Source organism: Rhinatrema bivittatum, chromosome 3 (genome assembly GCF_901001135.1).
Source record: "Rhinatrema bivittatum chromosome 3, aRhiBiv1.1, whole genome shotgun sequence".
Classification (NCBI taxonomy): Eukaryota; Metazoa; Chordata; class Amphibia; order Gymnophiona; family Rhinatrematidae; genus Rhinatrema; species Rhinatrema bivittatum.
Window position 1 is genome coordinate 154,599,117 of NC_042617.1, and position 18,630 is coordinate 154,617,746.

Below are 18,630 nucleotides of genomic sequence, written 5' to 3' on the forward strand. Positions count from 1 at the left end.
CACCTAATTGCATTCCAACACCATACCTTGGGTTAATTACATTAAACTGCACACTAATGCCTTGCATACCCATTACAAGATCGGCATTATTACAGTTTAGGAGTTTCTGCTGCTACTACTACTCAGTTTTAACTCCAATAGGCTTCTCAGTAGGATATGAGCTTTACATAAAGCCAAAGACAAATTTGGTAGAACAATTAAATGCACTTATAAATGGTTTGCTATATGCTTGCAAAAAAAATGTTCACATTTGATAACACACAGCACGCCACACCTTGAGCTACTGAATGGTATACTTACATTATCAAATCCTCCAAGCTTATGTACGAGCCTGAATAATTTAAAGAGATTCAGATTTCTATATCCGAGTACAGGTCGTTTGTTAATAGTAGTCCCTGAAAAAGAATGTGACAAAATACTTCTTAGCCTGCATACATGGTGAAAATGTATTATTTGATTATGATAAAGCATTAGAATAGTCATACATTGTTCTGCTATATTCAGAAAAGGATGCAACGACAACCCCTTGGCAATGCAGATGTCTGTTTGTTGTGATCAGTGCCTTCTGTTCCAGCATTCACTGATACTCATTCCTACATAAATATTATCTGCATGTAAACCATGCACATTCAATACATTTATTTTCATCAGTTCAGTATTACAACTCCAGTCCAAGATAGGACAGATCTATACTTTTTCTTATGGGTGATATGCTTATGTGTAAGATATTTTATTTATAATAAATTCAAAATGACTATGATGATTTCCCAGGCACCTTCCTTTGGTCTCTGGCCTTCAGCTTCTACTGTTAATCAAGAACGTCACTCAGAATGTACTACGACTGAGCTAAGTAATTTACCTGCCACAAGTGTTCTCTGATGATAGCAGTGTAAATGAACACACATCACATGTCAATCTCATACTAACACGGAACTTTCCAGGCATGTGCAATGATATTTTGCCCATGCTGCTGGACCTGCAGATGCCCAGTTTATCAATAAACTAAGCTTGGAAAGAAAGGTGGAGAGAACAACTTTTCAAAGGAAAAACTAGTGGGTTATATGATTTTTGCTCTGTCATAATCAGAGAACTCTTACTACAGGTAAGCATCTTTTTTTATTTCTGATGACAAGTAGTGCAATGGAGCCACACACAGAAAACTCCCTAGCCAAAGACAGTTTTCAAATAAAAGGTGAAGAATAACACGAACAATTGCCATCAATGGCTTTATATGAAAAACATGTAGTCAGTTCTCAAATTTTGCCTTTTATCCCTTTTTTGTTTTTCAACATAAGACCACCTAAAACCCTAAAAATAGATCATGTAGGGTGGGAGCAGCGAGTCTACTATGTAAATAGGCCTTGAAGGATAGACAGTCCAAACCTAGCATCCAAACAAAACACCAAATCACAGCAGTAATGACTTGGGAATGTCTGGACTGAATGCACATCACAGCTTTACAAATCTCTTCTAAAGAACTCAGACTGGCAGCCAGTCCTTTATGTGCATGAAAAACACTACAAATTTGCACCTACAAATCTAATCTCATGCATATTCATTATGGATATTCGGAAACCAGATTAGCTAGGGGTTACTCCAGGGCTGGCTTGAATCTCCTAGGCCGGGTCGGATGCACACGTAGTAAGTACAGTTTGATGTGGAGGAATTTGGAAGGGAAGCTCTTCCATGACCTAGATGCAGTCCTGCATTTTCTGCTCGCGCCAAGTCCACTGAGACTTCAAGGTCCATTGGGGTTATGTCATAAGAAGACATACAACTGGAGTAACATGAACTGTTGCAGCCAAGAGGCCTAGCATTCTCAGCATAGACCAGGTTGATGTCGGCTAACTGTGCTGCTCAGCAATGAGCTGTGTAAGCAGTAAGATAGACCTTGGCCCAAGTAATACCTAGCAGAGTCTCTATAAACTCCAATTAAGGTGATGAGTTCAGATGATAATAGGGAAAATTGATGGCAAACCCTGACAATTGTAACATTTAGAGGTGATCCACACTGATTAGTTTTTCCCTGTCCAAGACATGCTCTTGGAAAAGGAAAAGCATGCATTAACAAGTTTGTGCAACTCCGTCACAATGTTATTTTTTTTAACGCATTTTGCATGTTAGGATTGTTCGATATTTTATGATGATGTAATCCACTTAGCACGATTGCTTCGCAATATGTGGTATAAAAGTATAATTAAATAAATTAAATAAATAAATAACAGCTATGCTCTTGGTGAAAAACTGTGAAATAGAAGCTAAGGGCCAGATTTTAAAAGCTTTATGCATCTAAGTCCCGGGGCTTTAAAAAAGGAGTGGTCCAGGGGCGGGCCAGAGGCCTCCAGCACAGCAGCCCAGAGAGGGCGCAAAAGTTAAGACAGAGGTCGGGGGTGGGGGGGGGGGTTAGAATAGGGCCAGGGGGTGGAAAGGTTAGGGGAAGGGGTGGGAAGGTTAGAATAGAGGGGAGGGAACAGGGGAAGGCCACGGGCATCGGCGTGCACAAGTTGCACTAGTGTGCACTAGCACGCGCATGTTATAAAATCGGGCGTCCATGTGTGCGTGCCGGGTAGCGCACACATAGGTTTGAAAATCTACCCCTAAGTCAATGGTTAGGAGATGATACTTGAAGTCCTGTGCCAGTACCACAAATCTGAGATGCTTCCTGCAACTTGCATATATTCCTGTGTGGGTGTAGGCCCCCCAGAGGTTCACAAAACAGCCAATTCCCTTAATTTAGGAAAAGGGGAATAATGCTTAGGGAAATCTTGAACTTTTCACTTTTAAGGCCTATATTAAAGTTACTCAGGTCGGGGATGAATCTAAAGACCCTGATTTTCTTGAGATCCAAAAGTACATAGAGTAAATTCCCTGCCCTCATTCCTGTGATTAGACACATTTGACTGTCCAGGCCTACAAGAGGGAGTCGATTTCTGACCTGATCAGATCCTGATATAATAAAGGGACTGAAGGCCCTTATAGGTGGACAATTTTGGATGGATTTCCAAAGGAATAAGCTGTAACGATCCTCAACAATCTGTTGGGCTCAACCGCACAGGGTTAACAAGGCGTCAACAGTTTACAAAAAATTTAGCCTTCCCTGTAGAGAGACATCTTTCAGCATGTGGACTGGAAGGCTGGCTATTTCCTCTAGACACTAGGGAAAACTTGTTGCTGGTTTTGACTATGTGGCAGTGTGGGGTTTCATGTTTCTCGACTTGCGCTGAGGAGTCCTGGACACCTGGCATCTGGGCAAGAAGAACCTCAAAGGCACCTCTTCTGAGACAAAGGCTGCTTGCTTGTCTATCTGGTTTAAATATAATTTTTTTTGTACTACAATGCTTGTATATGACTCTGCGTTCTTTAAAAATCAAGAGATCATAGGCAAACAAACAAACCCAGATTGGAACCTTTAACATATTGAAGGCTGGTCAAAGGTGAAAGTGAAGTGTCTCTGGAAGGTGGCTGGTAGTCTTTGATTCAACTCCAATGTCTTTACCTTCTTTCCAAAAAGGTTCTTATCCAACTGTATGAGGCACTCCTGCACATCTTCCCAGAATCTGGACATCTGTAACTATGTTAATGGCCCTAGCCATGAGGTGTATCCAGGTACTCTAGGATGACAAGTCAACGATGGGATGGCTTTTGCCATCCTCTGCACAAATTTAAGAAAAGAAGTGTTTTCTAAAGAGGAGCAATTTCCTACTGCTGCTGAGAATCAATGAATAATAGCCCTTTTCAGCATGTCTTAACAAATAAGCCAGGTTCAAAGACCTCACACTCTGACTCCTCTAAAACTAAGGAGCAGTTAGAAGATGGGAATACTTGGGAACAACAGGTGCCAAATGGCACCAATTTAACAAAAAAAAAAAAACTTTCCCAAGATAATAGTAGCAATGATCAATGATGCAAATCCTTCTATAGAGGAGAACACTGAGGACAGACCTGACATTAATGATATGCCCGGTGTCCATGTTGCTAGATGCACTCATCAGTAAAGTGCCTGATGCAAGCACTGATCAAATGCCTCCAAGATCATCTGATCTATCTCCATGCAAAACATTGTTAGTTGCAAGACTGGGGTAGGCCTTTATTTAGGCACACTTATACATCGCCTTACAGATTAAGGTAAATCTCTCAAAGCGATATACAATAAACAGAATACTTGGATATCAAACCAGAAAATTGTTTAAAGAACCAAAAAACAAGTTAGAACTAGGAAATACAAATAATACTAGTATGGAAATAATACTATTATGACTGGACGATGGTGACTATGAGAGTAGAATGACAACTGAGTTCTGAAGCCTTTTATTTATATTTTCAGTTGATATTTCATCCACCTGGGATAGGCCACCACTGGGAAGGGTTATAGGGTAGTTTGGTGGTAACGACAGACTAAATCATGGTGCTACATGCCTTCCCAGTGAATGTAATTTCTGGTTGGGTGGAGCGAAGAGATTAATTCCACAGGATGAGGGTTGTAGCTAGTAAGATTGGAGTTGATTTATGATTAGAATAAGGGGGAGTGGTTGGGTAGATCAAAGGGTTTGAGCTGGTAGATCAGTGTTACAGTGGATTAGACTAGAGGTAGGTCTGGTTGAACAACCGTGTATGTCTTAGCTCTTCTCCAGAAGGTAAACTAGTGTGATTGAAGGCGAATGGGCTGTGGAACCTCATTCCAGAGTTTGGGAGTATAACAGCTAAAGGCTCTTTTGTCTTGTGCAGGACGGTTTTGCAGCAGACAAAGAAGGGGAGACAAGAAGGGTCCTTTGTGAAGAATGGAACTCTCTAAAAGGGGCAGAAGGAGACAGAAGCTTGAGAGGTATTCAGAGGCCAGTCTATTTACACATCTGAAGGTATGGCAGAGAATCTTGAATTTTATCCTGGCTTCCATGGGGATTTTATGTTGTCTGAAGATTTGGTGTCTCGTGCAAAACACCGCTGCCAAGAGTCTGGCAGCGGTGTTTTGCACGAGTTGCAAATGGTCCTGGTGATAGCACTAAGTAGGGAATTGCAGTAATCTAGCTGACTGGTGATTAAAGCCTGGATGGCTGAGGTAATGGCATAGATATCTAAACCAACGGAGGTGCATGAAGGATTACATTAGTGATGCGGGACATCATCAACAGAGATGTGTCAAGTTGGATTCCCAGGCTCTGGACTGATTCTTTTGGTTGGAGGGGGGTGCCTGCTAAGGATGGTAAGGAATATAAGGGATGACACGGTTGGCTTAGCCAGAGGAGTTCAATTTGGAGGGACTGAGCCTGAGTTTATATCTGCTGAGCCATTGGGCTACTGCTGAAAGACAATTGTTGAGATTCAAGATAGAAGAATTCTGGTTGGCTCCAATGCTGACGTAAAGTTGGATATAATCAGTGAACAACTGACACAATGTAAAAGGTCAGAATGAGATCACATATTAGATGGAGGCTGTTTGGAGATACTGTATGAAGCCAGGTAAATAGCTCATGGGAGACCTTCAAAGTTCAGTCCATAAATCAGAAAGATGGGCAGGGGATCCTCTAAGCTTAAACACTTTAGAATGTGGGCAATCTAAACTATGTATGGGCATTTGAAGCTATGCATCAACACAAATTGCTGAAACACCAAAGCCTGAGCTTATCTGTTTCAATTGACAAATTGTCTTTTGATGACCTGAGCAAAAGAGGAGGATTTCTCCAAACTCCTGTCCAATTCTCTTTCAACTGCATTGAAGTGGCTGAGGACTGCTTTGTTAAGATCTAGCCACCAAACCCAATCTGGTGGGTTCTCTGGGCCTTTTCTTGGCCTTCACGCTGGATTTACTCATACCAGACAGTCATGAACCTCTCTCACTTGGCTCAAATGTTTCCTAGTGACATCTTGGCAGAAAAGACACACAAAGAGATACTACGACCTGTGAACAGACACTTGCAGCACTCAGCATGACGATCCATAAAAAATATCTGCAAGCACTTAGGGCTGATCTTGAAGACACAGACTTGCTTCTCAGACTGGGTGAAGAAAATTCACAATGCATAATCCAAAGAAGAAGGAAGTTCACAGGAAAAACACAAAGGAAAACATTTTCAAACTGTGTCACTGGCACAAAAGAGTTTCATGAGAAAGAACCGCTAATGTGACTGGTAATAGTAAATAGCAGAAATGGAAAAATGCCATAATCCCTAATTACAGTTCTACTGGGAAGAAGAGGTTCTTAGCCAAAAACAAAGCTAACATTTTCTTCATAAAAAAGGCTGCAGTCTGGATTATATTCTCTTCTGATGACAAATAAGAACATAAACTAGAAAGTTCTCCAAGAAAACTTGGAACCATCATCCACTCTGGGATGAGACAGTCGTATGACCTGTGTGGCGCACCATTGCACTTTCTGGTCATCTAAGAAACCCGTTTTGGGGTTTTTTAAGCTACAGATCACAAAGATTTATTTCCTGGGATAGTTCTATAAACATGGTAGTGCTTTTTTTTATATAGTTTCTAGAAGCAAGGGAAATATTTTGAAAATGCTAGCATACAGAGTGATATAATACTGCTAATTAAAGACATATACTTAATGTGAAATTTGATGTAGAATTTAATGAAAAAATCGGGGCAAATATTTTTCATTTGTTTTAGTCTTTACACTTTTGCTAGTAGGTGATCTTTCAAAATATTAAATAATTTACGTAGGTTTGACCCTTTTCTTATCAAAGACATTGAATGACATTGAATAATTCATAGACATGTCTATAACCCCCTTTTTGCTTTGAGAAAAAGGACAAACAATAGTATTGCTCTTTTTGCAGATGACTTGTGTTTCGCTGAAAATGCACTATGGGGCTTGTTGATCCTACACAGTAAACTGTATAACATAAAGAGGACAATTTTCAAAGGCTTTTAAAAAATTGTCCGTCCGATATATGTGTAAACTTACATGCATATGTCCTGTTTGTGCATAAATTTACCTGGACTGTGCAGAGGCGTTCCTGGGGCAGAGTTGGGGAGGGGTTTCTACTTATAGATGTACATTTACAAATTCAAACATACATGCGGAAATTTTCCTGATAAATTTTCACGTACTAAATAACAGGTATAAGTTTGTGCAGGCAGATTTGGTGAGACAATTTTTCAAAGCAAACTTATATGTGTATATCCACTTGAAAAGTGGTGTAACTTGTGCACATATTTGATAGCTAACTTATGCTCAATGCTACAAAACTGCCCCCAAAAAGTACAATGCTGGGGACAGACCAAAGGTCCATTGAGATCAATATCCTGTCTCCAATAGTAGCCAAATCAGATCACCAGCAACTACCCAGCAGATTCTTTCCCTGTTACTCACTCCTGTAAGTAGGAGGTAGTAATTCCTATTTCTACCTGGCTATTCACTATTAATGGACCTGTCCTCCAGAAACTCATTCCACATCCATTTTGAGGAAACGTGCATTATCCACAGCTGGCCCATCACTTTGGAAACTCGCTCCCTCCAGACCTTCGTTGGAAACATGCCACTCTACATTTAAAAAGAAACTTAAGACTTGGCTGTTCAAACAAGCTTTCCCCTAGAGCCAAGAACACGAAGGAAAAGTCTTTTCAAGCCCCACAACGATTTATTCAGATCTATTATTTTATTCCTTTTCAATCAGAATTTACACATGCTGACTTCATACATACTACATTACATTTTACTCATATTGACTTCATATTTTTCCATGTTATTCATTGATTTATTAACTGCTTGTTTATTAACGGTTAAATATCATACACTATTTGCTTACTTCAATTAATTTATGCAATGTATAAACTTGCTTACTTAGATTTGTTCTATGTAAAAACTTCTTTTTTTTATGTTCTATGTTCTATGTAAACCGCTATATTTTAGCAATAGTTACTGTTCTTTGTAAACCGGGGTGATATGTATACTATACAGGAACCTCCGGTATATAAATTATTTAAATAAATAAATAAATAAATCTGTTTTTTATTCTACTATTAGTCTACACTAATGATTCCAAAATCTGTTTTGGAGAGTTGCTAGCCAGTCAAGTCTTCAGAATACCTGCAATGAATATGCATTAAGTAGATCTGCATGCAAATCTGCCTGGCTAGGGCACCCACGGGACAGATTTGAGAATCATTTGCATAGACCATATCAGGCAACAAATTCCACACTGTGTTAACTAAAAAAAACACTTTATTAAATGTATCTTAAATACTACCAGTTAGTTTCATGGAGCATCCTGAGTCCTAATATGATTTGAAAGGGTAAATAACTGCTCCCTATTAACTTGTTCCACATCACTCATGATTTTACAAATCTCTCTCACATCCCCCCTGTTGCCTCTTCAACAAGCAGAAAAGCCCTAATCTGTTTAACATTCTTTTATACAGGAGCTGTTCCATCCCTTTTATCATTATTGTTGCCCTTCTCTGTAAATTTTTCTAGGTCTGCTATATCTTTTTTGAGATGGAGTGACCAGACCACTACACAATACTAAAGGTTTGGGTGCACCATAAATCTATACAAAGGCATTATAATATTCTCAGTTTTATACTCTATTCTTTTTAAATAATTCCTAACATTCTATTTGCTTTTTTTGTGCGATGCTGCACTCTGAACTGAGCATTTCAATGTACTTAATATGGATTCCAGCAGTGTGTACACATAGGTAGGATTATTTTTCTCTCTGGGCCTCACTTTGCACTTGTCCACATAAAATTTATCTGCCATTTACATTCCCAGGTCCCCAGTCTCACAAGATCCTCAAGCAATTCTTCTTAGTCTATACATTTATCTGATACCCGAGCCAAGATGTTTGCAGTAGCTGGCCCTATATACTAGAATTACCTTTCAGATGATTGAAATGCAGAAACATTGCTCGCACTTTTAAGAAACAACTGAAGGCGTATTATTTACCCAAGCATTTGGAGTTGTAAATAAAGAGGAGTGAGGTAATGGAAGAGCTTAAGGGCTAAAATATGTTTACAAGTCTGCGTTTTTGTGTTAACAGTATGGCTAGGTTCTTGGCATTTTTATCTATGTTTAAGACCTACTTGGCAGGGCAAATACATTTAATGTTGTTAAGTGAATATGTTTTTAGATTATGTACCTAAACATGTCATCTGTCTAGAATTGTAGCTAGTACAAGCTATAAATCTGTAAAATAAATAAATAAACAAAGCTGCTCATTCACTATACTTTTTTTCCAGATCATTCATGAATAAGTTAAACAGCAGAAGGTCACATTGGAAGAAAGGTGGTGGCCCGATGACACTGTACCTCACCTCATCTCGGCAGTGCCCATGGAGCTGTGAGGCTGAAAATGTGCTGCCAGGGTAGCAGGGCTACCGTGGAGAAGCAGTGTCATCACAGCACAGTGCTGGGGCACTCGCTCCAATTGACATCCCCCCGTCCAAGTATGGCCCTAAGGGGTTGGAAGGAAGAATGCAGAAACAGGTCTTCTTCAGTCCAAGATACGAAGTTTTTCAGCCCAGTAGACTGTATTGGTGGGGAGGAAGGCTGGGGGATGGTTCTTCTTCAGTTGCACTGTGAGGAAGTGGTGGTGCCCCCTAGTGAATGGTGCTCTGTGTGACTGCACAAGTGGCACACCCCAAAAACCAACCTTGCCTGGATCAATCAAGAACTCTTTTTAAAAATTGGTGTTGCATTAGTTAACCTCCAATTCTCAGGTACAGAGGCAGATTTGAATGATAACAGGTAAGCATGTCTTCAATTTCAAGTTCATAAGAACAGCCATACTGGGTCAGACCAAGGTTTCTATGAAGCCCAGTATCCTGTTTCCAACAGTGGCCAATCCAAGTTACTAGTACTTGACAGGATCCCAAATAATAGATAGATCCCATGCTGCTAGCACCCAAGCATAAGCAGTGATGTTTCCCAATAATGGTTTATGGACTTTTCTTCCAAGAACTTGTCCAAACCATTCTTTAAACCCAGCTATGCAAACTGCCTTTACCATGTCATCCAGAGCTTAATTGTGCATTGAGGGAAAAAATATTTTCTCTGATTTGTTTTATCGTCCATCTGTTCATTTTGGCTAGGTGGACTGTAGTATATCCCCTCCGCTATACTTGTCCCCATCACATGGAATTTCTATCCATAAAAATTTCACAGTGAATTTATTCTTCTGCAGGGTAACAATTGTTGAGATCCATTTCAGTCAGGCTTCATACAGGGTTACGGTATTAAGACAATTTTGTTGGCTATCTCAGCATACCTGTCTTAATAGAGCTAAAGGAAACAGTTTATTAATTCTCCTAGATCTGAAAGCTGCTTCTGACACAGTCAATCACACGACCCTCTTAGAGAGACTGATGTCCCTGGGTATAGATAGTAAACTTCAGGCCTGGTTTGTATGTTTCTGTCACAACAGACAATTTGTATGCATAAATACTTGTCAGGTTGCTACTCTATTCAATTACATCTGAAGTCCCTCAAGGCTCCATTTTAATAACTTTTCTTTTCCATCTGTACATAATACCAGCAGGTGAGTGAATCAATAAATATAACATTTAATACTTTTTATATGTTGACAACCTGCAACATCATCTAACTTCAGGCCAGGGCTGGGAGCTGGATCTTGAAAGATTACCTATTTGCCTGTTATCTATTTAAAATTAGCTTGAATGTAATTTCCTACAGTTAAATTTGAAGAATACAGAAATTGTGTGGATAGGGAAGGAGAAGCCAAATGGTTAGAATGTCTACATCTTTTTAAACATGTTTTGATTCCTATAACACTGTAGGCAAAAAGCCTAGGAGTTGCAGAGGATAATAGCTTAGTTGTGATTCATCATACTCGTGCTACTTGCAAGACTTGTTTTATTTATTTACATTTGGTAAAACAAACCAGCTCCTTTCCGGATAGGGACCAGCTACTAACAGCAATGTTTGCCCTTGTGCTTACCAAACCAGATTATTTTAACAGCTTGTTGGTGGGGCTTCCTAAGAAGCATCTACATCGCCAAAATTCAGCCACTCAAAGATACTGGGGCCTGCTACAGGAATCACATGGTCCCTATTTTGTCTGACCTGCACTGGCTGCCTGTTATACCCCTGAATCACTTTTAAAATTGTCTTTTGAATCCTTACAAGGCCTGACTCCAATCTGAGTGACCTATTATTTTCTAAAATGCTAACAGCTGTGTCTGTCTAGGGCTGCCCTGCTGGCTATGCCTTCTTTAAAAATGGCACACCTTTGTGCAATGTGTGAGAGATCGTTTAGTTGTGTGGCCCCATCAATCTGGAATGAGTTACCTCTTGGAGTTAGAGAATGTTCGGATTACTCGGCCTTTTGTAAACCTGTTCTCTAGGGCACTAATGGGACGTTTCTATGTGGCTGTCTGAAGTATTAACATCCAAGCAGTTGCTCCTTGTACGCTGCACTTAGAGGAATGAGATTATGTATTATGTACTCATGCAGTAACAAGATTTTAACATTTTTGTTTAATACTACTTTATATTTTTGGTAGGTAATATTGTTTGAAATTAATATTTGGCTTATATTTTGGATTTGAATTTGTGCATCATTTGTGATGCAGGTTTTAGTGTGTTGTTCCTTGGTGGGAGCTTCAGTTATGGAGATCCAGGAAGTAAAAGGTCAAATAAACAAACGACTAGCTGATAACTAGAAAAGAACTTGCAAAGTTAAGCAAAATATGTTAAAGCAGGGGGTGTTAGTGTGCATTAAGCTGAGATGAAACAAGACAAACATGCCATTCTGTCAAGGATCTGTTATATTATATGTGGCATATGCATGTACTTTGCAGTTTTAGCAATGCTTTGCAAAAGCCAATTATCATGTACCAGCAATCTTAGAAGAATATCTGCATGTGATATTCTTACAAATGGTACACTTGTATGTTTGCTTTAACTATGTACTAAAATACGACCAAAATACACAATACATTGATGTTGTTAAGCAGACAGTTTTAAATAATTATGTAAACAGATGGATCAACTGACAACTTGAAAAATGTAAAGTGATGGAAGGACAAAAAAAAGGAGAAAGATAATAGACTAACATGAAGAACACAGAAAAGGAAGAGAACATAGAGAAAAAAAACTAGGACAGAAGTGGAGAAAATTGAGACCTGCTTTGCTGATCTAATAGCACAGTGGTTCTCAACTCAGTCCCCGGGACACACCTAGCCAGTCAGGTTTACAGGATATCCACAATGAATATGCATTAGATAGATCTGCATACAATGGAAGCAATGCATGCAAATCTATCTCATGTATATTCATTATGGATATCCTGAAAACCTGCCTGAATAGGTGTACCCAAAGGACTAGGTTGAGAAGCACTCAGTAGCAGACTTCTTGATGTACATGTTTTTCTGACAGAAACCTGAACTTTCTAAGTGGATTTATTTGATCCATGATCTCAGAGGCCAACTTAATCTAATTTCATTAATGAAACACACACAATATGAATAGACAATACATATTTCTTCTCAAATCAACCCCAAGCTTATATTTTGGAAAACAATGCTCTGCACACTAGAGGTTGACCCATTAGGCAACTGTGTTGAACTTTTAATAGTTCACAGGAATAAAAATATTTTCATTCAAACTGTAATGCAATGTGCTGACATTTTCTTACTTGATCTAAGAAATTGTATTAAAATTATTAAATATTACCTATTTTATATATGGATGAATCTTTAGTAATCCAAGCATGCTGACTAGCTTTCAACACACATGGTTAACATTAGGTATTGTTATTAATAAATGTTTGAAGGCTTTTTATTGGACACTACTTTAAGAAATTTTTAAAATTTAAAACCATTGCCGACCCCTGATTATATATACAATTCTAAACAAAACTATTTATTTCATGCAGTTAAAATCTCCAAAACAAAACTAACCTCACAATGAGCTGCAATTCCAACAATGCAAACTTGCTGCAGATTAAATGTAACTTTCATTATACCTTTATTTAGCCTAGCTGCTACATGAGAATGACTTATTTTAACTTCAGCCGCCCTTCACTACACTTAGGGCCTCAATTTCTAAACAGATCGCGTGCGATACCAAAATGGGGGCGGAGTCGGCACCGGAAGAGGAGGAGTCGGGGCGTCACCGGGGCCGACTCCGCGAAGACGCTGCGGACGACGAAAAGGTAAGGCCCTTTTCGCGTCCGAGTTCACGCCCAATAGCTACACCTTCTATGGTGGCGCTATTGGGTGCGAAACCGGCAGCGATCGCTCCGCGATGGTGCGATCGCTGCGGGCTAGCGCAGGCCCACCCCCCCCGCCCCTCATTCCCTAAAGTAGTTTGCTCTCGTGTTTCTCCTTGAAATAGTAATGCCACCAATTCAGACTGTGATCATGTGAACTGCAATTAGAAAGCCAGGAATATAACTATACAATCAAATGAAAAATATTTCAACGATAGGATTGAAGCAGTTGAGAGAAGCACTACCAAAATAGAAAAGGACATATAAGACAAACCCTACACAGACAGGCTTAAGGAACTCACAATGCATTTGCTGGAAGAAAGGAGGGAAAGAAGTGATAGGCTTCAATATAGTACAAAACAATGGCATTTTCCAAACAAATAATTTAAGGATGGGGGGGGGGGGGGGGGGAGTCACTAAATGTTGATGGAGTGAGGCAAGTTCGAAGAAAATCTGAGGAAATGCTTTTTTTACTGAAAGGATGACATAAAGGAGATGGGCTAGGTAGGAAGCCCCTGGATATAGACAATGATTGCAAACCTATATGGTTCAAACACATGGTACAACAGAGGGCCAAAAAGGGAGAAGACAAAATAGACATATCTAAAGCAGCAGTATGACTATTGCACATTCCCAAGAGATAGCAAGGTCCACCAGCATGGAACGGTTGGAAAGCTGTGGTATGTACGCAGATATAATTGAGGAGGGGGAGAGAGGAGAGCTGACAAATTTCTTAGCTTGCTCTGCAGGTGGAAAAGCTTGTATGGCTGACCGCTGGGGGATATCCTCAATGCAGTGGGTTGGAATTAATAAAGGATCATGGCTATAGCTAAAACAATGGAGCCTAAAAAAGTACTCTATATATGAAAAGGAAGGAAAAAGGGAGATATATCTTATTACAGGGCCATCCATCAAAGTGTGTTATGGCATTAACGCCGGTGATAGCACATAACGAACACGATAGTTATCGCAACGCAGGGTGCGAATGCAAATCTGACAATTTATTCAAAGGGGCGGGATTGGGGATGAGTTGGAGCGGGATTAATGAAAATGAGGAGCACTATCGCATGCTTTTAACACTGGAAATAACTACACCTTTATTCCCTGGCGATGAGCTGTGCGATATGCCAGAAACAGCCATAATGCAATTTGTAATAAGTATTGCAAATTCCTTTTGTGGGAGAGAGAGAGAGAGAGAGAGAGAGATATGGACTCTCTACCAGGGTACCATCAAGCTAGGGTGAGAGAACACTGAAGTAATCTCATCTTAGTCTGACTTTCCTCACTCCAAATGATATCAAATCTTCACTGAGGTCTACTGTGCTGTTCTTACGTCTCACTCTGCATGTAAAACTGGCCCCACAACCCTACACCCCCACCAAAACCTCACCAAGTGTTACTAGCTGGCCCTCCTATAGTGATATAGTTGACTACTTTGAAGGCCTGATGAAGAGTCTCTCTCTCTCTCTCACTCAAATGCCTGAGTGGACACTTTGTGAGTAGCGAAGTACAAGCATCTCGGGGTGCGAAACCTTTCCGCACGCTGCAATAGACTACCTATGTGAAGTGCTAAGATAGCGCACGGCGTGGTAATTCTAAAATTATCATAGCCATACTCTTTTCTCATTGTGGGCATTATCCATGTGAAAATTATAGCATTTTGATGAATCGAGCTGTTAGTTATTTCACATAGTCACTATTATCTATCTATATATATATATATATATATATAGGATATTTTTTTAAGAAAGTATGGGATAAACACAGAGGATCACTAAGAGTGTTAGGGATAGTAAAACCTAATAGTTGATGTGAATGGGCAGATAAGATAGGCTGTAATGGTCTTTTTCTGCCATCATTTTTCTCTGTTTCAATAATATTTTCCAAAGAAAGAAAAGCTCAATAACAGAAAGACTAGGGGGCACTCCATGAAGTTAGCATGGGGCACATTTAAAACTAATCGGAGAAAGTTCTTTTTTACTCAACGCACAATTAAACTCTGGAATCTGTTGCCAGAGGATGTAGTTAGTGCAGTTAGTTAGCCTGTGTTTTAAAAAAGGATTGGTTAAGTTCTTGGAGGAGAAGTCCATTACCTGCTATTAAGTTCACTTAGGGGGTAGATTTTATAATTTGCGCGAGCGCGTACTTTTCTTTGCGCACCAGGCCGCGAACAAAAGTACGCTGGATTTTATAAGATACGCGCGTAGCCGCGCATATCTTATAAAATCCGGGGTCAGCGCGCGCAAGGGGGTGCACATTTGTGGCAACCTGCGCGCACCGAGCCCAGCGCGCGCTGCCCTGTTCCTCCGAGGCCGCTCCCGATTTCGGAGCGCCCTCGGAGGGAACTTTCCTTCGCCCTCCCCCACCTTCCCCTCCCTAACCACCCCCCCAGCCCTATCTAAACCCCCCCCCTACCTTTGTTGCACGATTTACGCCTGCTAAAAGCAGATGTAAATTTGCGCGCGCCAGCAGGCTGCTGGTGCACCATCACCCGACCCAGGGGCTGGTCCGGAGGCCTTTACCACGCCCCCGGGCCGGCGCCACGCCCCGGGCCCGCCCCCGCAACGCCGCGTCACGCCCCCGAAACGCAGCGTCATTTTAGGACACGCCCCCCTTTTACAAAGCCCCGGGACGCTCTGCGCGTGCCAGCGGCCTATGCAAAATAGGCGCGCGCAGGGCATTTAAAATCCGGCCCTTAGAGAATAGCCACTGCCATTAGCAACGGTAACATGGAATAGACTTAGTTTTTGGGTACTTGCCAGGTTCTTATGGCCTGGATTGGCCACTGTTGGAAACAGGATGCTGGGCTTGATGGACCCTTAGTCTGACCCAGTATGGCATGTTCTTATGTAAAGTTGAAGGGAGAGAAGATCAAAAAATGAGAAAATATTTTCACTGAGGGGGCACCTAGAACAAACTTCCTTTTACTTCCAGGAGCCTACAACATGGCAGAATTCAAGCATGCTTGAGAGAGAAGATGGGAGAAAACTACAAATCAAGTGAGACCCCTGACAGCTCAGAACATAGGCACAAAAAGACTAGATGGATCAAACTGGTCCTTATCTGCCAAAATTCTCTGCTTATTACCATAAGCAGGATTGAGAAGGCTCATAGATTACCTAGACTCACACAACATTCTTTACCCCTCTCAATTCAGCTTCCGGAAGCGCTTAAACACGGAATCACTCCTACTCTCGTTAACAGATAAAATCATGACAGGTCTTGACAAAGGCCAGTCCTACCTCCTGGCCCTTTTAGACATGTCATCATTTTTTAATCCTCTTCTTTTGGAGTTGACATCAATAAGGCGTCTCTGTCGTAGTATAGAGCTCTCTTGAACCCACTAGTGATTGCCTTCTTCGGGTATCCTCTGTTTTTTAAGTCTTTCGAAAGATGTCTTGCCTGATCCTTAAAAATATGTGTTTCTGAGCAATTTCTTTTATATCTCAGAAACTGGGAAAACGGCAAGCTCGTTTTCAACGGTACTGGGTGTGCACTGCTGTAATGCAGCATGGTGTTCCTGTCTGTGCTTTTTTTGTATACATATGTCTGCAAGTCTCCATTTTCATCTTTTTCAACTGTAACATCCAAAAAAGAGATCTTTTTGAAATGGTATGTTAATGTGAACTGAATGTTCTCATCACAGGTGTTTAACCATTTGAAAAATGAATTTAATTCTAATTCGCTACCATTCCAGAGTATAAAAATGTCGTCGATGTACCTCCTGTATAGATATATCCTTAAAATGAATGGAAACTTTCCTAGTGAAGAAACTGAATCAAATATACATTGAAGTCAATTCATGGCAATTTAATCGAGCCTGCTTGAAATTTACAAGCAAGAAAACAACGGCTCTACTATCAACAGTAATATAAAACCATAAGGGAAGTTCTTCTCAACACAGTATGTTAAGTCTTGTTGAATATTTAGAAAATGATGCTAAATGACATACACACAAGTGCTACAAGTCAAAAATCTTTTTAAAGAAAAATATAAAGGAGACAATTAGAAACCTATGATTGAACTCACTGGTCTTAAAAAACCATTGTAAAAAATAACAAGGTTTACCCAGTTCTGAGGTTTCTGTCTCTATATAATAAAAAAATTGTTCAAAATTGTTAAACTTTGACCAAAGTATAATAAAGATTGGTTTTTTAAGAATTGTCCATACCACTTATCATTATAAACAGCTAGTCAATTTTTTCATTTCGAAACAGATAAAATCATGACAGGTCTTGACAAAGGCCAGTCCTACCTCCTGGCCCTTTTAGACATTTCGGCAGCGTTTGACACTGTCAATCATTCAATACTCATCAATCGTCTGGCAGAAATTGGCATCACAGGATCGGCGCTCATCTGGTTCAAATCATTCCTCAATAACAGCTACTACAAAGTCAGGATAAATGATAAAGAATCCCACCCCGTCCAATCCAATCAAGGTGTTCCCCAGGGTTCCTCTTTATCTCCAACTCTGTTTAATATTTATCTGCGACCCCTATGCCAGCTACTAGAAAATCTCAACCTCACCCACTTTGTTTACGCTGACGATGTTCAGATATTAATCCCCATCAAGGACCCCCTCCACAACACCCTAAACTTCTGGAACAACTGCCTTCATTCCATCAACCTCCTACTCTCCAGTCTCAATCTAGTTCTTAATACTTCCAAAACCAAACTCCTCCTCATCTGTCCTAATGACAATAACCCCCTCGCCTGCAACCCATCCTTACCTACAACAAGTCAGGTGAGAGACCTTGGTGCTATTCTGGACAACAGAATGATCCTCAAAAAGTTTATCAACAACACCACAAAAGAATGCTTTTATAAGCTACATGTTCTAAAACAGTTAAGACCACTCCTCCACTTTCAGGACTTCCGCTCAGTCCTTCAAGCCATTCTGTTTTCAAAGATTGACTACTGCAATGCGCTACTGCTTGGCCTCCCTTCCTCCACAATTAAACCTCTACAGATGCTGCAAAACGCAGCAGCCAGGATCCTCACTAATTCACGTCGCAAGGACCACATCACACCGATACTTAAAAACCTACATTGGCTTCCTATCCATTATAGAATACTGTTCAAGACCCTGACCATAATCCACAAATCCATCTACAATCAATCCTCACTACAACTCACCATCCCGCTCGAATTCCATAACTCCAATAGACCGATAAGATCTGCATACAAAGGAACTCTCCAGGCACCTCCACACAAATCCTTTATACACAATTCCTTTCAAAAACGAACACGGTCATTCCGCTGACCACAGCTATGGAACACACTTCCCCAGATCTACGCCAGAAACAATGTCTTCTTTCCTTCAGAAAGAAACTGAAAAACCTGGCTGTTCTCTCAAGCCTTTCCAGTATGAAGCTCTCCCCAACTAGCAATGACTTGCCAAAACAATTGTTTATAGTTGCCTGTTGCGCATTTCCTTAAAAAGCGTTTT

The 18,630-nt window shown here is 40.4% G+C and overlaps 1 protein-coding gene across 5 annotated transcripts in view; it reads right to left on the reverse strand.

Moving 5' to 3' along the window:
• Nucleotides 1-18,630, reverse strand: part of ARID4B (AT-rich interaction domain 4B) — a 486,307-nt gene that overhangs the window by 172,312 nt on the left and 295,365 nt on the right. For all 5 annotated transcript variants that reach the window (XM_029593836.1, XM_029593835.1, XM_029593838.1 and 2 more), the window contains exon 13: nt 301-395. In XM_029593836.1, coding sequence (XP_029449696.1) covers nt 301-395 — 95 coding nt within the window. The remainder of the gene's footprint in view (nt 1-300; nt 396-18,630) is intronic.